Source organism: Oncorhynchus masou, chromosome 14 (genome assembly GCF_036934945.1).
Source record: "Oncorhynchus masou masou isolate Uvic2021 chromosome 14, UVic_Omas_1.1, whole genome shotgun sequence".
In the NCBI taxonomy this organism is placed as follows: Eukaryota; Metazoa; Chordata; class Actinopteri; order Salmoniformes; family Salmonidae; genus Oncorhynchus; species Oncorhynchus masou.
This window is the reverse complement of record NC_088225.1, coordinates 12,481,510-12,502,549: the sequence shown is the minus strand read 5'-3', so window position 1 is coordinate 12,502,549 and position 21,040 is coordinate 12,481,510. Positions and strand designations below refer to the sequence as shown.

The following is a 21,040-nucleotide window of genomic DNA, read 5'->3' as shown; positions in this document are numbered from 1 at the left end:
CAGGGTCCTAATGCTTCATATCAAGCGATTTACTGCAGGCAACTGGGAGCCAGAGAAGGTGGATGATCCCATGTCCATCCCTGCAGAAATAACCCTCCCAGCCGTATGTGGGAAGACAGCCCATGTCCAGTATGGAGCCAGGTTGGTTTACACTCTGTTTGGGGACATTGCACATTGAGTAGCCAACACACACAATGATTTTCACACACTAGATATTTATTTTCAATGCCATCAATTTACACAGGGCAAGCTCCCTGGGGAAAAACAACATGGACAACACACCTGCAAACTCCCCGAAAGGCACCCTTGATAGACCAGGTAGGACATTGTGTTACTGACATCATGCAGAACACCCTCTCATGAAACAGGACTGTTGAGGAAAGCAAGTCGGAAGCTGAAGTTAAGAGTATATTTGTTGATAGGTTTCCACTTCACTTTCTGGTTTGCATTTACACTATATTTGATATACCCCCACCAGCTTCAAATTCCTCTGACCAGCTAGAGAAACCAGCTGACAGTGAGAAAAAGCAGCAGGCAGCCGCTGTGGTGAGGAGAGAGAGGGAGAGAAAAATAAATAACAGATAATTAGATCCAGTTGAGATAGTGGGCGGATCAAGATAAGGCAGTTATAGAAGGCACCCCTATCCTGTAGACAAAATAACAATCCTATTATTAAATGTGTTTCCTTACAGAGACACCAGCCAGACAATATCTACAAATTGTCAAGTGTGATCTCACATCTGGGAGACAACATGTATACAGGTATGCAGGCATGCAGTTGTGCAGGCACGCACACGCAATTATGAAAGCTTAATGTACACTCTATTTTGTTTCCCTTGTTCCCTAGGCCACTACATCAGTGATGTTCTGGACAGCCGTGGCAGTGGGTGGCTCTGCCTGGATGACGCACATGTCTTGAGGACAGATGAGGCCACTGTGCTGAAGGCGATTGCACAGACTGCCTACATCCTGTTCTATGTCTGCAGGTAAGGCTCTAGGCCAAAAATTTGAGAAAAATGTCACAAATGGAGTCAATGACGGCAATGAGTCATGAAGAAAAAAAAAAAGTGTTTACCAAAGCTAGAAAGATGATTTATTGACCAAGCATTAAGAGTTATCCCTTTAACCTGTAATCCCTCTGTATGTTATTTTTCAGACATTGTATGTACATGTAAGATCTCCCTGTCATTTCTCATTGAAGTGGAGCAGGTGAAGGAGACCAGGCCCCTCACTACCAGGAGAGGGACCAGGAGAACCCATCATTAAACTCAGGGAGAGGCACAGGGCTCAGGGACCACCTGGAGTAGCACGTACCACACACCAAGAAACATCAGATTCATCGAATGAGGCTGCCCTACACCACCATCAACTGCCCTAGACCACCATAAAGCTGCCCTTGACCACCATCAGCCTGCCCATCACCACCATCAAGCTGCCCTAGACCACCATCAGACTGCCCTACTCCACCATCAAGCTGCCCTACACCACCATCAAGCTGCCCTACACCACCATCAAGCTGCCCTAGACCACCATCAACTGCCTTAGACCACCATCAAGCAGCCCTAGACCACCATCAATCCTCCCTACACCATCATCAAGCTGCCCTACACCACCATCAAGCTGCCCTTCACCACCATCAGACTATCCTAGACCACCATCAATCCTCCCTACACCACCATCAAGCTGCCCTACACAACCATCAAGCTGCCCTACATCACCATCAAGCTACTCTGGACCACCATCAAGCTGCCCTACACCACCATCAAGCTGCCCTACACCACCATCAAGCTGCCCTAGACCACCATCAGTCTGCCCTACTCCACCATCAAGCTGCCCTACACCACCATCAAGCTTCCCTACATCACCATCAGACTGCCCTAGACCACCATCAAGCTGCCCTACACCACCATCAAGCTGCCCTACACCACCATCATGCTGCCCTAGACCACCATCAACTGCCTAAGACCACCATCAAGCTGCCCTAGACCACCATCAATCCTCCCTACACCATCATCAAGCTGCCCTTCACCACCATCAGACTATCCTAGACCACCATCAATCCTCCCTACACCACCATCAAGCTGCCCTACAGCACCATCAAGCTGCCCTACAGCACCATCAAGCTGCCCTACACCACCATCAGTCTGGCCTACTCCACCATCAAGCTGCCCTACACCACCATCAAGCTGCCCTACACCACCATCAAGCTGCTCTAGACCACCATCAGACTATCCTAGACAACCATCAAGCTGCCCTACACCACCATCAGACTATCCTAGACCATTAGGACATCATGCTGGCCTAAACCACCTAGACACCAAGCTGCCCTAGACCACCAGAACACCAGGCTGCCCTAGACCACCAGAACACCAGGCTGCCCTAGACCACCTGGACAGCAGGCTGCCCTAGACCACCAGGCTGCCCTAGACCATCAGAAGACACAGCCTACACCACAAAGCATGTACCCACTCTAGGCCATCTACTGTATGTTTACAATTATATAAATATAAAACATCTCACCGACCAAGTGCAATTAATGTTCTTTTACTGTACATGGTAGTGAATAAATGTACCTACAGAGCATTCAGAAAGTATTCAGATCCCTTGACTTTTTTTTCTCATCAATCTACCCCATAATGACAGCAAAAACAGGTTTTTAGATTTTTTTTGCAAATGAATCAAGAAAACATAAATCTAAACTATCACATTTACATAAGTATTCAAACCCTTTACTCAGTACTTTGTTGAAGCACCTTTGGCAGCGATTACAGCCTCAAGTTTTCTTGGGTATGACGCTATAAGCTTAGCACATCTGTATTTGGGGAGTTTCTCTCATTCTTCTCTGCAGATCCTCTCAAACTCTGTCAGGTCGGATGGGGAGTATCGCTGCACAGCTATTTTCAGGTCTCCAGAGATGTTCAATCAGGTTCAAGTCCGGGCTCTGGCTGAGCCACTCAAGGACATTCAGAGACTTGTCCCCAAGCCACCCCTGCGTTGTCTTGGCTGTGTGCTAAGGGTCGTTGTCCTGTTGGAAGGTGAACCTTCACCCCAGTCTGAGATCCTGAACGCTCTGGAGCTGGTGTTCATCAAGCATCTCTCTGTACTTTGTGCCGTTCATCTTTCCCTCGATTCCAGTCCCTGCTGCTGAGAAACATCCCCACAGCATGATGCTGCCACCACCATGCTTCACCGTAGAAATGTTGCCAGGTTTCCTCCAGACATGGCGCTTGGCATTCAGGCCAAAGAGTTCAATATTGGTTTCATCAGACCAGAGAATATTGATTCTCATGGTCTGAGAGTCTTCATGTGCCTTTTACTGAGAAGTGGCTTCCGTCTGACCACTCTACCATAAAGACCTGGTTGATGGAGTGCTGCAGAGATGGTTGTCCTTCTGGAGGTTTCTCTAATCTCCACAGAGGAACTCTGGAGCTCTGTCAAATCAAATCAAATCAAATAAATGTTTATTTGTCACATACACATGGTTAGCAGATGTTAATGCAAGTGTAGCGAAATGCTTGTGCTTCTAGTTCCGACAATGCAGTAATAACCAACAAGTATTCTCGCTAACAATTCCAAAACTACTACCTTACAGACACAAGTGTAAGGGGATAAAGAATATGTACATAAAGATACATGAATGAGTGATGGTACAGAGCGGCATAGGCAAGATACCGTAGATGGTATCGAGTACAGTATATACATATGAGATGAGTATGTAAACAAAGGGGCATAGTTAAAGTGGCTAGTGATACATGTATTACATAAAGATGCAGTAGATGATATAGAGTACAGTATATACGTATACATATGAGATGAATAATGTAGGGTATGTAAACATTATATTAGGTAGCATTGTATTAGGTAGCATTGCCACTGCTGCGCCTTCTTCACGATGCTGTCTGTGTGGGTGGACCAATTCAGTTTGTCTGTGATGTGTACGCCGAGAACTTAAAACTTACTACCCTCTCCACTACTGTTCCATCGATGTGGATAGGGGGGTGTTCCCTCTGCTGTTTCCTGAAGTCCACAATCATCTCCTTAGTTTTGTTGACGTTGAGTGTGAGGTTATTTTCCTGACACCACACTCCGAGGGCCCTCACCTCCTCCGTGTAGGCCGTCTCACCGTTGTTGGTAATCAAGCCTACCACTGTTGTGTCGTCCGCAAACTTGATGATTGAGTTGGAGGCGTGCGTGGCCACGCAGTCGTGGGTGAACAGGGAGTACAGGAGAGGGCTCAGAACGCATCCTTGTGGGGCCCCAGTGTTGAGGATCAGCGGGGTGGAGATGTTGTTGCCTATCCTCACCACCTGGGGGCGGCCCGTCAGGAAGTCCAGTACCCAGTTGCACAGGGCGGGGTCGAGACCCAGGGTCTCGAGCTTGATGACGAGCTTTGAGGGTACTATGGTGTTAAATGCCGAGCTGTAGTCGATGAATAGCATTCTCACATAGGTATTCCTCTTGTCCAGATGGGTTAGGGCAGTGTGCAGTGTGGTTGAGATTGCATCGTCTGTCGACCTATTTGGGCGGTAAGCAAATTGGAGTGGGTCTAGGGTGTCAGGTAGGGTGGAGGTGATATGGTCCTTGACTAGTCTCTCAAAGCACTTCATGATGACGGAAGTGAGTGCTACGGGGCGGTAGTCGTTTAGCTCTGTTACCTTAGCTTTCTTGGGAACAGAAACAATGGTGGGAACAACAGACTGGGATAGAGATTGATTGAATATGTCCGTAAACACACCAGCCAGCTGGTCTGCACATGCTCTGAGGGCGCGGCTGGGGATGCCGTTTGGGCCTGCAGCCTTGCGAGGGTTAACATGTTTAAATGTTTTCCTAACGTCAGCTGCAGTGAAGGAGAGTCCGCATGTTTTGGTTGCGGGCCGTGTCAGTGGCACTGTATTGTCCTCAAAGGGGGCAAAAAAGTTATTTAGTCTGAATGGGAGCAAGACATCCTGGTCCGTGACGGGGCTGGTTTTCTTTTTGTAATCCGTGATTGACTGTAGACCCTGCCACATACCTCTTGTGTCTGAGCCGTTGAATTGAGATTCTACTTTGTCTCTATACTGACGCTTAGCTTGTTTGATTGCCTTGCGGAGGGAATAGCTACACTGTTTGTATTCGGTCATGTTTCCGGTCACCTTGCCCTGATTAAAAGCAGTGGTTCGTGCTTTCAGTTTCACGTGAATGCTGCCATCAATCCACGGTTTCTGGTTTGGGAATGTTTTACTCGTTGCTATGGGAGCGACATCTTCAACGCACGTTCTAATGAACTCACTCACCGAATCAGCGTATTCGTCAATGTTGTTGTTTGATGCAATATGAAACATATCCCAGTCCACGTGATGGAAGCAGTCTTGGAGTGTGGAATCAGATTGGTCGGACCAGCGTTGAACAGACCTCAAAATGGAGTCGTGGTCAGCTTTTCCGAAAGGAGAGCGGGGCAGAGCCTTATATGCGTCGCGGAATTTAGAATAGCAATGATCCAAGGTTTTTCCAGCCCTGGTTGCGCAATCGATATGCTGATACAATTTAGAGAGTCTTGTTTTCAGATTTGACTTGTTAAAATCCCCAGCTACAATGAATGCAGCCTCAGTATATATGGATTCCAGTTTGCAAAGAGTCAAATAAAGTTCGTTCAGAGCCATCAATGTGTCTGCTTGGGGGGGAATATATACGACTGTGATTATAATCGAAGAGAATTCCCTTGGTAGATAATGCGGTCGACATATGATTGTGAGGAATTCTAAATCAGGTGAACAGAAGGACTTGAGTTCCTGTATGTTGTTGTGACCACACCACGTCTCGTTAAACATGAAGCATACGCCCCCACCCCTCTTCTTACCAGAAAGATGTTTGTTTCTGTCGGCGTGATGCGTGAAGAAACCAGCTGTCATAGTGACCATCAGGTTCCTGATAGCTCAGTTTGGCCAGGCGGCCAGCTCAAGGAGTCTTTGGGGTTCCAAACTTCTTCCATTTAGGAATGATGGAGGACAATTCCTTCGACCTCATGGTATGGTTTTTGTTCTGACACGCACTGTGAACTGGGACCTTATATAGACCTTTCATATACAGGCCTTTCTTGTTATGTACTTGAGTGAAGACCCAAAAGCGGTTTTAACAGAAACAGAGTTCTTTTAATGAAAAAACAGGAATGGCATAGATCCTCTTCCGACGTTCTCAATGGCACAATAGAATTCCCGCAGAGAGGGTGACAAATGAAACATAAAGTCCCTCTGATGAATAGCTGGGTAGCGGCGACAGGCTGCAGGACGCTCTGGGTCGGTGCGGGTCACAGAGGAACGGTGGTAGCTGATCACACGTGGCATATGATGAACTGGACACGGTGCAAACAAAAGATAGTTAGTAGAGTGCAGGATGCACCTGCCAGGCAGACTCCGACAGGATAGGACTAGGAGAAAGCAAACGAGACGATAGCTTGCTTCTGGCATGAGTAACACAAACGAGAATCTGACACCGAAAGTAGCAGGAACAGAGAGAGAAATAGAGACCTAATCAGAGGGAAAAAAGGGAACAGGTGGGGAAAGGGTGAATGAGCTAGTTAGGGGAGATGAGGAACAGCTGGAGAAGGAGAGAAAGAGAAGGTAACCTAATAAGACCAGCAGAGAGAGACAGAGTGAAGAGAAAGGACAGGAACAGACATAATAAGACATGACATTTCTAATCGACCTGGCCGGGGTATCCTGGAAGGATATTGATCTCATCCCGTCAGTAGAGAATGCCTGGTTATTTTTTTTAAATGCCTTCCTACGCATCTTAAATAAGCATGCCCCATTCAAGAAATTTAGAACCAGGAACAGATATAGCCCTTGGTTCTCCCCAGACCTGACTGCCCTTAACCAACACAAAAACATCCTATGGCATTTGGCATTAGCATCAAACAGCCCCCGTGATATGCAGCTGTTCTGGGAAGCTAGAAACCAGTATACACAAGCAGTTAGAAAGGCCAAGGCTAGCTTTTTCAAGCAGAAATTTGCTTCCTGCAACACTAACTCAAAACAGTTCTGGGACACTGTAAAGTCCATGGAGAATAAGAACACCTCCTCCCAGCTGCCCACTGCACTGAAGATAGGAAATACTGTCACCACTGATAAATCCACTATAATTGAGAATTTCAATAAGCATTTTTCTATGGCTGGCCACGCTTTCCACCTGGCTACTCCTACCCCGGTCAACAGCACTGCACCCCCCACAGCAACTTGCCCAAGCCTTCCCCATTTCTCCTTCTCCCAAATCCAGTCAGCTGATGTTCTAAAAGAGCTGCAAAATCTGGACCCCTACAAATCAGCCAGGCTAGACAATCTGGACCCCTTCTTTCTAAAATTATCTGCCGAAATTGTTGCCACCCCTATTACTAGCCTGTTCAACCTCTCTTTCGTGTCGTCTGAGATTCCCAAAGATTGGAAAGCAGCTGCAGTCATCCCCCTCTTCAAAGGGGGACACACTCTTGACCCAAACTGCTACAGACCTATATCTATCCTACCCTGCCTTTCTAAGGTCTTCGAAAGCCAAGTCAACAAACAGATTACCGACCTTTTCGAATCTCACCATACTTTCTCTGCTATGCAATCTGGTTTCAGAGCAGGTCATGGGTGCACCTCAGTCACGCTCAAGGTCCTAAACAATATCTTAACCCACCATCAATAAGAAACATTACTGTGCAGCCGTATTCATTGATCTGGCCAAGGCTTTCGACTCTGTCAATCATCACATCCTTATCGGCAGACTCGACAGCCTTGGTTTCTCAAATGATTGTCTCGACTGGTTCACCAACTACATCTCTGATAGAGTTCAGTGTGTCAAATCGGAGGGTCTGCTGTCCGGACCACTGGCAGTCTCTATGGGGGTGCCACAGGGTTCAATTCTTGGACCGACTCTCTTCTCTGTATACATCAATGATGTCGCTCTTGCTGCTGGTGAGTCTCTGATCCACCTCTACGCAGACGACACCATTCTGTATACTTCTGGCCCTTCTTTGGACACTGTGTTAACAACCCTCCAGGCAAGCTTCAATACCATACAACTCTCCTTCCGTGGCCTCCAATTGCTCTTAAATACAAGTAAAACTAAATGCATGCTCTTCAACCGATCGCTGCCTGCACCTGCCCGCCTGTCCAACATCACTACTCTGGACGGTTCTGACTTAGAATACGTGGACAACTACAAATACCTAGGTGTCTGGTTGGACTGTAAACTCTCCTTCCAGACCCACATCAAACATCTCCAATCCAAAGTTAAATCTAGAATTGGCTTCCTATTTTGCAACAAAGCATTCTTCACTTATGCTGCCAAACATACCATTGTACAACTGACCATCCTACCATCCTCGACTTCGGCGATGTCATTTACAAAATAGCCTCCAAAACCCTACTCAACAAATTGGATGCAGTCTATCACAGTGCAATCCGTTTTGTCACCAAAGCCCCATATACTACCCATCATTGCGACCTGTACCCTCTCGTTGGCTGGCCCTCGCTTCATACTCCTCGCCAAACCCACTGGCTCCATGTCATCTAAAAGACCCTGCTAGGTAAAGTTCCCCCTTATCTCAGCCTGCTGGTCACCATAGCATCACCCACCTGTAGCACGCGCTCCAGCAGCTTAATCTCTAGGGTCACCCCCAAATTCTTTCTTTGGCCGCCTCTCCTTCCAGTTCTCTGCTGCCAATGACTGGAACGAACTACAAAAATCTCTGAAACTGGAAACACTTATCTCCCTCACTAGCTTTAAGCACCAACTGTCAGAGCAGCTCACAGATTACTGCACCAGTACATAGCACACCTATAATTTAGCCCAAACAACTACCTCTTTCCCAACTGTATGTAATTTATTTATTTATTTATTTTGCTCCTTTGCACCCCATTATTTTTATTTCTACTTTTCACATTCTTCCACTGCAAATCTACCATTCCAGTGTTTTACTTGCTATATTGCATTTACTTTGCCACCATGGCCTTTTTTTGTCTTTACCTCCCTTATCTCACCTCATTTGCTCACATCGTATATAGACTTGTTTATACTGTATTATTGACTGTATGTTTGTTTTACTCCATGTGTAACTCTGTGTTGTTGTATGTGTCGAACTGCTTTGCTTTATCTTAACAACAACAAAAAAAGTCTAGAAATACAAGAATTAAAAGGAGAGGATGAATACCTGGTCGTCAACAGCCAGTCCACAAATAATAACAACCTTCAGGATGTTAAAGCTTTGAACCCAATGAAATCCTACTTTCTGCCTGGCAGACAGAAGGCTCCATAAATCACTCTGTTATAACACTGGTTCACACCAACACGATGGGAGAGGTGCTTATGGTATAATATGACACTAAATCTATGGAACTGGTTCAAGCACTATACACTTTTTTCCCCTCATGTCTTTATTGAGAAGTGTCTTTCAAGAGAAACAGATAAACCTTTTTTGCCCCCAATAGTTTTCTGGTTTAAAATAATAATAAAGGCCTCAAATATGTAATTAGTCATTTACAAAATGGTCATTTATGTTTAACATTTAATAATCAAGGCATCAACAAGCGTGCATATTCAAATTGATCGATTGCTCTACCCTGAACCACTGAATTAAAACCAACGCTCTAACACTCAATAAAACATGAATTACCCTTCTGTAAATCATGTGAATATTATTCAGCCATTTGTAATGCATTGAAATTAAGGTGACACGAGATGTCAAAGAGACCTTTTTGAGTTAAGTATTTGGTACATGGTACAGAAAACATAACTGAATAGCCAGAATTATACATAGCAATATTATAGTATGTCAAGCACACATTTGGGCTGTCTTTCTAAAAAAAAGGGCCTTTGCTCCAAGTCTGACAAACCTAATTCCACACATTATCGTACACCACTTAAAGTAGATTGATATGTCAAATATAAAATGGTGGGTTATTGGACAAGGTTATATTGATAAAGTTAACAGGGTATTTTCCTGGTCATATATACAGGGGGAATGCTGAGGCAACATGGCGTGGTACAATCTAATTTACTACAAACCTGCTACTAAAGAGTTATTCACATAGTTATTTTTATACTAAACTAAGTGTATTGCAGTATCTCTATGACAGTGGTGGTTTTGATGAAAAACATTCGATGGGATCGTCATTTAGGCTACCATTTAAAAATAATTCCCTCGCTTATGCTGTGCTTTGTTTTACATATCCTGGTCCAATACTGTACAATCATGAAAGACACATGTTTTTACAGGTTTGTGGGGGCCGAGGCCATGCTGCGTGTGGGCTGGAGGGAGCGCGTCTACTCTGGTTGGGGAGCTGCTGGCGTCTCGTTGGCATTGGCGTCCGTGGTCTTGTTTTCCACCTCATCGTCGGATAGGAGGTCGAGCGATGTTCCCTCCACCTGCAGCTGACGCCTTCCCGAGCGGCTGGAGGAGAAACTGATGGGGCCCCCACGCCTGCAGGGGACATAGGGGGCCAGGAGAGGTATTAGTAACGAGGACCATCAATTTGGCCAATATACACAACTGTTTGTGTGTGTGTGTGTGTGTGTGTGTGTGGGGCTCTAAATACCTGAGGCGGCTCTTGAGTGTGTTGACCTCACGGCTGAGACCCTCGCTGCCCTCAGTGGCATTGTCCAGCTCCCTCTGCAGCTTCCTGCGGTAGGCGTTGGCACGTGTGGCCTCCTCCTCAGCCTCCTCAAGCTGCCTCTTCAGCTGCTTCATGCGAGAGTTGGCCTTCTCCATCTGACCCAGCCAGGAGTCACAACAGACATCAACAATGATGAACAGTCAATACTAATACTTACAATACTCAGCAGTCCTGTGGTCCAGTGGTTACTGGAAAGAACCTACTGTAGGAAAGACTCCAATCCTAAATCTTCACACCTATCCAATCCTGGCCCACCTTTGCAAGTTGTACTGAATTGGATAGAATTCCTTCATTAAAAATGCACTATGCAGAATTCGCCTAATTTCTGTTTGTGTCAAAAGAAGCAGTCATTGTGTAGAGAATCCATAACCAAAAATCTATATATTTTCAACTGTTGTACAAAACCGAAAGTAAAAGACACAATAACTCAATTTAAGAACGGAAAGCATAGAAATGGAGCACTTAGAACAGATCTATTGCTTTTTAGACTTGTTTTCAATGAGAATTAAATATCTATAACTCAAATGTCTATGTTAATTTGGTTAAGTCTCCCAAAAAGTGACATATTGTAGCTTTAATATCTTAGACGTCCAAAATTCTGTGACAAGCTCGTCACCTGTTCCTTGTACTGGTCGGAATCGCGGCGCTCGTCCTCCACCTGCAAGCACACCTCCTTCAGCTTCTTCTCTGTCCGTCTCACGAGCTTATTGGCCGCTGCTCGCTCCCTGATAGGAGGACAGAGGAATGAGGTCATAGGACAGTTAGAGCACCACAGGAACCGCACTGTAACAAAGGCTGTCAGTCATAGATCTTCAAGTACATCTCTTAAGATTGCTTTTGACTCATTACATTGATCACATTAACATTTAGATCACATTCAAGAACCTCTCTTCCAACGGGATGAGCTTGTTCTAAGGCCCTCATGAACTCCTCCTGAGTCTTGGTCTCCTATTTCACCTTGTCTAATAAGCTATGGAGTTGTTATAAGAGAGTTGCTGTGTTTCTCACTTTGCCTCCTGCTCCAGCTGCTCCTCCAGCTGCAGTATCTTGGCCTCCAGCTGCAGTATCTTGGCCTCCAGGGCGGTGATGGAGGCCTTGAACCGGCTCTTCATGGAGCCCTCCAGCTCACCCAGCTTGGCCCGCAAGTCCTTATTCTGCCTCTCCAGCTGCTGGCGCGCATTCTCACTCTTCTGGGCCATGCTGCGCTCTGCCACAAGCTCCAGGGTCAGGGTGTCCACCTGGGGGAGGAGAGGGGGAAGAGAGAGGTGGAGAGAGGAAAACAGGGAATGAAGGAGAGAGGGGAAAGTGAGAGAGAGATAAGAGTACTTTTTATGACTGGTGTGGTAGTGACCAACTGGGTTTACAGAACAGCAAATATACAACAAATGTACTAACGTTAGCATTTTTGTTTAGTTTACAGTCACTAGGCAGAGTGGCACCTTTTCAATGAGGTATGGTCAGAGATTAATATATCCATCTGTGTTAAGGTGCTCCTAACATTATAAGCTGATGAAGACAGCTTGTCGGTCAGAAAGGTTGGATATTAGGTTATTAAATTATTGAGTCTGCGCAAGAGTGTGCAGCTCTCCTTTTGTTTTTCAAAGGTCCTCCTAACAACCATTGCAAAGCTACGTTCGATCTGTATCAGATCAGCGTCAACTGAAGTGAAATAGGCATTTTACTTTCCATAATAAAATGTTACTCTAAAGTATCTTAAGAAGATAGAAGCTAATAAATATGTTTTATGTTTACTGCATATTGTATAGGCTGCAAATGTGTCTTTACGTTTGTCTATTGCTGGCAGCACCAATTCATTGAGTCAAATTCTGTGAATGTGTGAATGTAGGCCACTTGGCCAATAAAAGTTGTTTTGATTCTGATAGACAGTAACGTTACTTTGAATGTCCTAGCTTCTTCCCATATCCCATACAATCAGGCATCAGTGGCCCAGGGAGCGTGGGAGAAAGATACCCCAATGTTTTCTCAATAAAAAACAGGTGTATTGGCAAGAATCTAGTTATTTTGTATATTTTATGAAATAGGAATAACTCTGAATTACACGATAAATTAATTTTGTAAATAATTTTTCAACATTTTGGCGTGTGTGATTTGTTTACTATTTATGCTGGTGACGTGGAGACAGGCACATCATAATTTGGTTTATGACATCACAATGTGAAATGGGCAACATATTTTGATGTTCTGTAAAATAAGGCACAGTCTACAAATACACTGAAATGGGATGTTTGTGTTGCTGTAAAAAGGTATATGTCTATTCTGGGCTAGAATTTGTCTAATTATGTTACGCTTTAGAGTGTATTCTATTATTTTCAGCTATTCCTAGTTGTTTCATTGTCTATTTATGTGTCCCAAATGGCAGGATTTGGGACAGAGGGTATAACTGTATGGTTACAATGGTTTTATTTTTATAAACATGTATTTATTTTTGCTATTTGTTGGCCTATGATACAGAATTCAATATGATTGGGCGACAAGTTCTTTATTTTATGGTCAGATCATGTGGTTTGGGTGTGACATTTGCTGCTAGTTCAAATATAACATATATAATGTTTCTCCAAACAGAAAAAGAAGTGCAGAGTTCGCCTCGGGATTGGGAGCCGCTGTCCATCGCCGTTCCCAATCCCACCCAAACTGACGTCATTGGATGCCAGCATGGTAACTGCGTCAGTTTGGAAAAACCGGGAGAAGAAGAACGTAAAGGATCACCACCAACTTGATTCTTCCTTTGTCTCTTCTTTCCATTTGAAAACGTCTACAACATCTCTGACGCACCTCGACCCCTTGTCCGGCCGAACACCAATCGGCACTCCATCCCCCTCACCCCCCTCACCCCCTGGATCCCCTGCCAGATCCCCTTCCACTCTCTCCAAGTTCTTCGGCCTCTTCCATCTCCTCTCTCCACATGTCATCTCTCTCTTCTTCTTCTTCTTCAGAGGAAGGATCACAGACCTCCTCACCTTTTAGTGCTTCTTTTGTTTCCCTGGCTGTCTCAACTCAGTTTTCCTCCTCTGCCACTCCCCCCAGTCCTGCCTGCACTTCCTCCACAACCCACGTCTCCTCCCCTGCCCCCAGTCCTCCTCTCCAAACCCTCTGGACCACCATGGAGAGACCAACAAAGACAGTGAGATTGGCAGGTACTGCAGCCTGATATCACATTTCATGCCAACCAACACCATTAAATTGAAATGCAAAAGCCAATATAATATAGCTAACCTAATGCATATGTCTGTGTGTCTTTACAGAGATCTTATGAGCTCTGAGGTCAAAGAGGTGGGGGCAGTTGTTCCACAGACAAAGAGAATGGTACCTCTATTTGCTGGCATCGCAGGTCTGTAAACGGGTGCCATTTTTTGGTGCTATTTGTCTCAATTCATCTTTGACAAAGCTTCTCTCTTACCGCTCTCCGTCTCTCGGTCTCTCTCTGCAGAGGCCTCCATTGACCTGAAGGCTTCCTCTGTCTCCTTGGAGAGGTAAGTACTGTATACAATAGCCACCTTCATCTCACTCAACTCTACATAAGAGTGGTCACTCACACCATGACATGGTAAAGAATATCTGTATGCCTGCACATTAAAACAGTGTTCAAACAGACTGATTGGTGTTGAGCTACTGCTACTGAGGCCTCTACCCTGTCTCTCTTCCTCCAGGCCATTGGTCAGGTCTCGGGAAGCCATGGCTCACCTTCCCAACCTGTTCAGCAAGAGTAGCACCCAGCTGGGGGAGCAGAGCTGCACAGGCGAGGGCGAAGACAACACCAAGCTCCTCGGGTAAAACACACACACATCTACACACACACACACACACACACCTACTCTTATCTCTGAGCTCTGCTTTTTGTTTTAAATAATTCGGTGTGGTACTCAGAGTTATCTTGTGTTCATGCCTTACAAATACAATCATTAGTTTACCTTTGGTCCACAGTTCAGATATTAGTGTGTAACTGATGGCTCCTTTCCCTCAGGTTGCCCAATATTGGCAATACCTGCTTCATGAACTCTGCTCTGCAGTGCCTGCTGGGGCTGCCAGCATTTTGCAGAGACATCCTGAGACAGCAGAACATCTGGAGTTCCTCCCCCTACTCTCAACTGCTATGGTATACAGCCTCGCTCTCACCCTCCTGTCCCACCTGTACACACACTGACCCACCCACCTAGACGCTTATTGTTACAGTACACAAGTTCCGCCTCAATGTATGTGTCAGTGGAGGCTGCTGAGGGGAGGACAGCTCGTAATGATGTCTGAAACGGAGCAAATGGAATGGCATCAAACACATGGAAACCATATGTTTGATGTATTTGATAGCATTCCACAGATTCCGCTCCAGCCATTACCACGAACCCGTCCTCCCCAATTAAGGTGCCATCAACCTCCTGTGGTATGTATGTATGTCTATCTATCTATCTATCTATCTATCTATCTATCTATCTATCTATCTATCTATTTATGTATGTGTGCTAAACAAAAATATAAACATATAAATATTCAACAATTTCAAAGATTTTACTCATTTACAATTCATATAAGGAAATGAGTCTATTGCAATAAATGAATTAGGACATAATCTATGGATTTCACGACTGAGCAAGGGTGCAGCCATGGGTGGGGCTGGGAGGGCATAGGCCCACCCACTGGGGAGTTAGGCCCATCCGATGAGAATGAGATTTCCCCACAAAAGGGTTTTATTACAGACAGAAATACTCCTCAGCACCCCCTCAGACGATGCCGCAGGTGAAGTAGCTGGATATGGAGGTCCTGGGATTGTGTGGTTACACCTGGTCTGCGGTTGGGAGGCCGGTTGGACATACTGCTAAATTCTCTAAAACAATGTTGGAGATGGCTTATGGTATAGAAATGAACATTCAATTCTCTGGAAACAGCTCTGGTGGAGATTCCTGCTGTCAGCATGCTAATTGTACACTCCCTCAAAACCTGAGACATCTGTGGTATTGTGTTGTGTAACAAAACTGCACATTTTAGAGTGGCCTTTTATTGTCCTCAGCACAAGGTGCACCTCTGTAATGATCATGCTGTTTAATCAGCTTCTTGATATGCCACCTGACAGGTGGATGGATTATCTTGGCAAAGGATAAACGCTCACTAACAGATATGCAAACAAATCTGTGCAAACAAATCAGAAATAAGCTTTTTTGTGCGTATGGAAAATGTATAGGATCTTTTATTTCAGCTCATGAAACATGGGACCAACACTTCACATGTTGCATTTATATTTTTGTTCAGTATACTGTATGTATGTATGAATGAATGGATGGATATATATTGTCCTTCGTACACTCTTAGTGCCTCATAACATTTTTAAGATAAAACCACACCCAACTCAGCTTCTGATTAACACCAGAGATGATTTCCTGTCACAGTCAGGAATCAGTTGAATCATATTTGATCAGAGGCTAAAGTAGAAGCACTGTCACGGGATTCTTCCTGGGAAGGAGAGGTGGACCAAAACGCAGAGTAGCTATTTTGATACATCTTTAATAAAGATGAAAATAGAACAATATACAAAACAAGAACTGTGAAAAAAAAAAATCAAAAACAGCCCTATCTGGTGCAACAAACACAAAGACAGGAACAATCACCCACAAAACCCAACACAAAACAGGCTACCTAAATATGGCTCCTAATCAGAGACAATGACTAACACCTACCTCTGATTGAGAACCATATCAGGCCCAAACACAGAAATAGACAAACAAGACATCCAACATAGAATGCCCACTCAGATCACACCCTGACCAAACAACACATAGAACATACATAGCAAACTATGGTCAGGGTGTGACAAGCACAGAGCTAATCTGTGGCCAAGGTGAGAGAGTGAAACCTGAATGCATGCTCTTTGTCTCCCTCCACAGCTGCTTTGCCGAGTTACATCAGGCCAGGCTTTCTGGAGGCACTGTTCATGCTAAGAACAAGGAAAATAAGAAAATCCTTCAAACAGTCAAGCACTGTCTTTCCGTTGTCAATGAGGACTATGAGGAAGACTATGAACAGGTAAGATATTATTTGCTGAAAGACTCACTTAACAATAAACCTGGGACACGTGACAGTGTTTTTCCTCAGCTCTGTTTCAGTTGGAGTTGTTGATGTATTTTCTGCTTCCTTCCCATTCTTCTCTCAGGATGCCCATGAATGTGTGTTGCTCCTCCTCTTTCAGCTGAAGGAGGAGGGTATGGCATTAAAGGGCTCACCAGAGCCATACACCTGCCCCGTGAAGCAGTTAGAATTCAAGCTGAAGACTTCCCGTACCTGCACCAGGTAACAGCTGTCATTTCTATACGGTGTACCTTGATGTCGTCATCACATTGGTGAGGAGGTTTAATGTCAGCATAACATGCAGGATACAGAGGTAAAGCATTAAGACAGTGTGTAGAGGGATCAAAAGGTTTGTGTTGGATAGCTGATGCATTTCTCTCCGTACTTCTGAAGCTGTGGAGTTATAGTGTATGGTCAGGAGGATTACAATCACTTGTCACTGAGCCTGAGCCATTACCTGCCACACAGCCTGGACCTCTACTTTAAGGTCAGCACTTAGCTTAAACCAAGAGTTAGTATGTCAAGGAACACTATCATTAATGTCATAATGTTCATAATTGTATTGCTATCCTTTGTCACCTAGCCATCTGCGTTAGAGTGTGCATGCAGGGTGTGCTCAGGCAGCATGGCATCTGTGACTAGACACTTCCTCACGCTGCCCCGGTGAGTCCCCCCATCATCATCTCAGATTACAATTGACAGTCCTGATCTAACTCACCGAACTGGGTTATTGATTTGAGTACAAGACTGATTCCTTTGTCTGTGTGAATGCTTGCCTGGCCGTCTCTGTATGTGTCTGTCTGTCTGTCTGTCTTTGTGAATGCCTGCCTGTCTGTCTCTGAGCAGGGTCCTAATGCTTCATATCAAGCGATTTACTGCAGGCAACTGGGAGCCAGAGAAGGTGGATGATCCCATGTCCATCCCTGCAGAAATAACCCTCCCAGCCGTATGTGGGAAGACAGCCCATGTCCAGTATGGAGCCAGGTTGGTTTACACTCTGTTTGGGGACATTGCACATTGAGTAGCCAACACACACACTGATTTTCACACACTAGATATTTATTTTCAATGCCATCAATTTACACAGGGCAAGCTCCCTGGGGAAAAACAACATGGACAACACACCTGCAAACTCTCCGAAAGGCACCCTTGATAGACCAGGTAGGACATTGTGTTACTGACATCATGCAGAACACCCTCTCATGAAACAGGACTGTTGAGGAAAGCAAGTCGAAAGCTGAAGTTAAGAGTATATTTGTCGATAGATTTCCACTTCACTTTCTGGTTTGCATTTACACTATATTTGATATACCCCCACCAGCTTCAAATTCCTCTGACCAGCTAGAGAAACCAGCTGACAGTGAGAAAAAGCAGCAGGCAGCCGATGTGGTGAGGAGAGAGAGGGAGAGAGAGAAAAATAAATAACAGATAATTAGATCCAGTTGAGATAGTGGGCGGATCAAGATAAGGCAGTTATAGAAGGCACCCCTATCCTGTAGACAAAATAACAATCCTATTATTAAATGTGTTTCCTTACAGAGACACCAGCCAGACAATATCTACAAATTGTCAAGTGTGATCTCACATCTGGGAGACAACATGTATACAGGTATGCAGGCATGCAGTTGTGCAGGCACGCACACGCAATTATGAAAGCTTAATGTACACTCTATTTTGTTTCCCTTGTTCCCTAGGCCACTACATCAGTGATGTTCTGGACAGCCGTGGCAGTGGGTGGCTCTGCCTGGATGACGCACATGTCTTGAGGACAGATGAGGCCACTGTGCTGAAGGCGATTGCACAGACTGCCTACATCCTGTTCTATGTCTGCAGGTAAGGTTCTAGGCCAAAAATTTGAGAAAAATGTCACAAATGGAGTCAATGACGGCAATGAGTCATGAAGAAGAAAAAAAGTGTTTACCAAAGCTAGAAAGATGATTTATTGACCAAGCATTAAGAGTTATCCCTTTAACCTGTAATCCCTCTGTATGTTATTTTTCAGACATTGTATGTACATGTAAGATCTCCCTGTCATTTCTCATTGAAGTGGAGCAGGTGAAGGAGACCAGGCCCCTCACTACCAGGAGAGGGACCAGGAGAACCCATCATTAAACTCAGGGAGAGGCACAGGGCTCAGGGACCACCTGGAGTAGCACGTACCACACACCAAGAAACATCAGATTCATCGAATGAGGCTGCCCTACACCACCATCAACTGCCCTAGACCACCATAAAGCTGCCCTACTCCACCATCAGACTGCCCTACTCCACCATCAAGCTGCCCTACACCACCATCAGACTATCCTAGACCACCATCAATCCTCCCTACACCACCATCAAGCTGCCCTAGACCACCATCAAGCTGCCCTAGACCACCATCAAGCTGCCCTAGACCACCATCAAGCTGCCCTAGACCACCATCAAGCTGCCCTAGACCACCATCAAGCTGCCCTACACCACCATCAAGCTGCCCTACAGCACCATCAAGCTGCCCTAAACCACCATAAACTGTCTTAGACCATCATCCTAGACCACCATCAATCCTCCCTACACCATCATCAAGCTGCCCTAGACCACCATCAAGCTGCCCTAGACCACCATCAAGCTGCCCTACACCACCATCAAGCTGCCCTACAGCACCATCAAGCTGCCCTAAACCACCATAAACTGCCTTAGACCATCATCAAGCAGCCCTAGACCACCATCAATCCTCCATACACCACCATCAAGCTGTACTACATCACCATCAAGCTACTCTGGACAACCATCAAGCTGCCCTACACCACCATCAAGCTGCCCTAGACCACCATCAAGCTGCCCTAGACCACCATCAGTCTGCCCTACTCCACCATCAAGCTGCCCTACTCCACCATCAAGCTGCCCTGCACCACCATCAAGCTGCCCTACACCACCATCAGACTGCCCTAGACCACCATCAAGCTGCCCTAGACCACCATCAAGCGGACCTACACCACCATCAAGCTGCCCTACACCATCATCATGCTGCCCTAGACCACCATCAACTGCCTTAGACCACCATCAAGCTGCCCTAGACCACCATCAATCCTCCCTACACCATCATCAAGCTGCCCTACAAGACTTTCAAGCTGCCATTCACCACCATCAGACTATCCTAGACCACCATCAATCCTCCCTACACCACCATCAAGCTGCCCTACACCACCATCAAGCTGCCCAAAACACCACCATCAGTTTGGCCTACTCCACCATCAAGCTTCCCTACACCACCATCAAGCTGCTCTAGACCACCATCAGACTATCCTAGACAACCATCAAGCTGCCCTACACCACCATCAGACTATCCTAGACCATTAGGACATCATGCTGGCCTAAACCACCTAGACACCAAGCTGCCCTAGACCACCAGAACACCAGGCTGCCCTAGACCACCAGAACACCAGGCTGCCCTAGACCACCTGGACAGCAGGCTGCCCTAGACCACCAGGCTGCCCTAGACAATCAGAAGAAACAGCCTACACCACAAAGCATGTACCCACTCTAGGCCATCTACTGTATGTTTACAATTATATAAATATAAAACATCTCACCGACCAAGTGCAATTAATGTTCTTTTACTGTACATGGTAGTGAATAAATGTACCTACAGTGCATTCAGAAAGTATTCAGATCCCTTGACTTTTTCCACATTTTCTTCTTCTCATCAATCTACCCCATAATGACAGCAAAAACAGGTTTTTAGATTTTTTTGCAAATTAATCAAGAAAACATAAATCTAAACTATCACATTTACATAAGTATTCAAACCCGTTACTCAGTACTTTGTTGAAGCACCTTTGGCAGCGATTACAGCCTCAAGTTTTCTTAGGTATGACGCTATAAGCTTAGCACATCTGTATTTGGGGAGTTTCTCTCATTCTTCTCTGCAGATCCTCTCAAGCTCTGTCAGGTTGGATGGGGAGTATCGCTGCACAGCTATTTTCAGGTCTCCAGAGATGTTCAATCAGGTTCAAGTCCGGGCTCTGGCTGAGCCACTCAAGGACATTCAGAGACTTGTCCCCAAGCCACCCCTGCGTTGTCTTGGCTGTGTGCTAAGGGTCGTTGTCCTGTTGGAAGGTGAACCTTCGCCCCAGTCTGAGATCCTGAACGCTCTGGAGCTGGTTTTCATCAAGCATCTCTCTGTACTTTGTGCCGTTCATCTTTCCCTCGATTCCAGTCCCTGCTGCTGAGAAACATCCCCACAGCATGATGCTGCCACCACCATGCTTCACCGTAGAAATGTTGCCAGGTTTCCTCCAGACATGGCGCTTGGCATTCAGGCCAAAGAGTTCAATATTGGTTTCATCAGACCAGAGAATATT

General features: G+C 45.5%; 2 protein-coding genes and 1 long non-coding RNA gene across 3 annotated transcripts; 2 read left to right on the top strand and 1 right to left on the bottom strand.

Moving 5' to 3' along the window:
• Window positions 1-927, top strand: LOC135553721 (uncharacterized). Its single transcript, XR_010457624.1, has 4 exons — window positions 1-141; window positions 245-318; window positions 693-762; window positions 848-927. It is a non-coding gene; the product is annotated as an uncharacterized LOC135553721 (long non-coding RNA).
• A 9,341-nt stretch (window positions 928-10,268) lies between these two features.
• LOC135554882 (myosin heavy chain, embryonic smooth muscle isoform-like) lies at window positions 10,269-12,031 on the bottom strand. The gene is made up of 5 exons (XM_064987315.1): window positions 12,020-12,031; window positions 11,637-11,866; window positions 11,245-11,353; window positions 10,551-10,723; window positions 10,269-10,435 (listed from the first exon to the last, which is right to left on the bottom strand). The coding sequence occupies exons 1-5, from the start codon at window positions 12,029-12,031 to the stop codon at window positions 10,279-10,281; spliced, it is 681 nt and encodes a 226-aa protein (XP_064843387.1). The 3' UTR covers window positions 10,269-10,278.
• Window positions 12,032-14,321: 2,290 nt separating this feature from the next.
• Window positions 14,322-16,942, top strand: LOC135554881 (ubiquitin carboxyl-terminal hydrolase 37-like). The gene is made up of 4 exons (XM_064987314.1): window positions 14,322-14,416; window positions 14,611-14,742; window positions 16,520-16,658; window positions 16,786-16,942. The coding sequence occupies exons 1-4, from the start codon at window positions 14,322-14,324 to the stop codon at window positions 16,924-16,926; spliced, it is 507 nt and encodes a 168-aa protein (XP_064843386.1). The 3' UTR covers window positions 16,927-16,942.
• The last annotated feature ends 4,098 nt before the right edge of the window (window positions 16,943-21,040 follow it).

Excerpts from the sequence above, each read along its gene's own strand:
- LOC135554882 (XM_064987315.1), bottom strand. Across the intron at positions 10,724-11,244 it reads CCGACCAGTACAAGGAACAG|ATGGAGAAGGCCAACTCTCG; the intron begins GTGACGAGCTTG and ends TGGCTGGGTCAG. Across the intron at positions 10,436-10,550 it reads ACACTCAAGAGCCGCCTCAG|GCGTGGGGGCCCCATCAGTT; the intron begins GTATTTAGAGCC and ends TGTCCCCTGCAG.
- LOC135554881 (XM_064987314.1), top strand. The coding sequence starts at position 14,322 with ATGGCTCACCTTCCCAACCTGTTCAGCAAGAGTAGCACCCAGCTGGGG. Across the intron at positions 14,743-16,519 it reads CCCTACTCTCAACTGCTATG|CTGCTTTGCCGAGTTACATC; the intron begins GTATACAGCCTC and ends CTCCCTCCACAG. Across the intron at positions 16,659-16,785 it reads ATGAGGAAGACTATGAACAG|GATGCCCATGAATGTGTGTT; the intron begins GTAAGATATTAT and ends TTCTTCTCTCAG.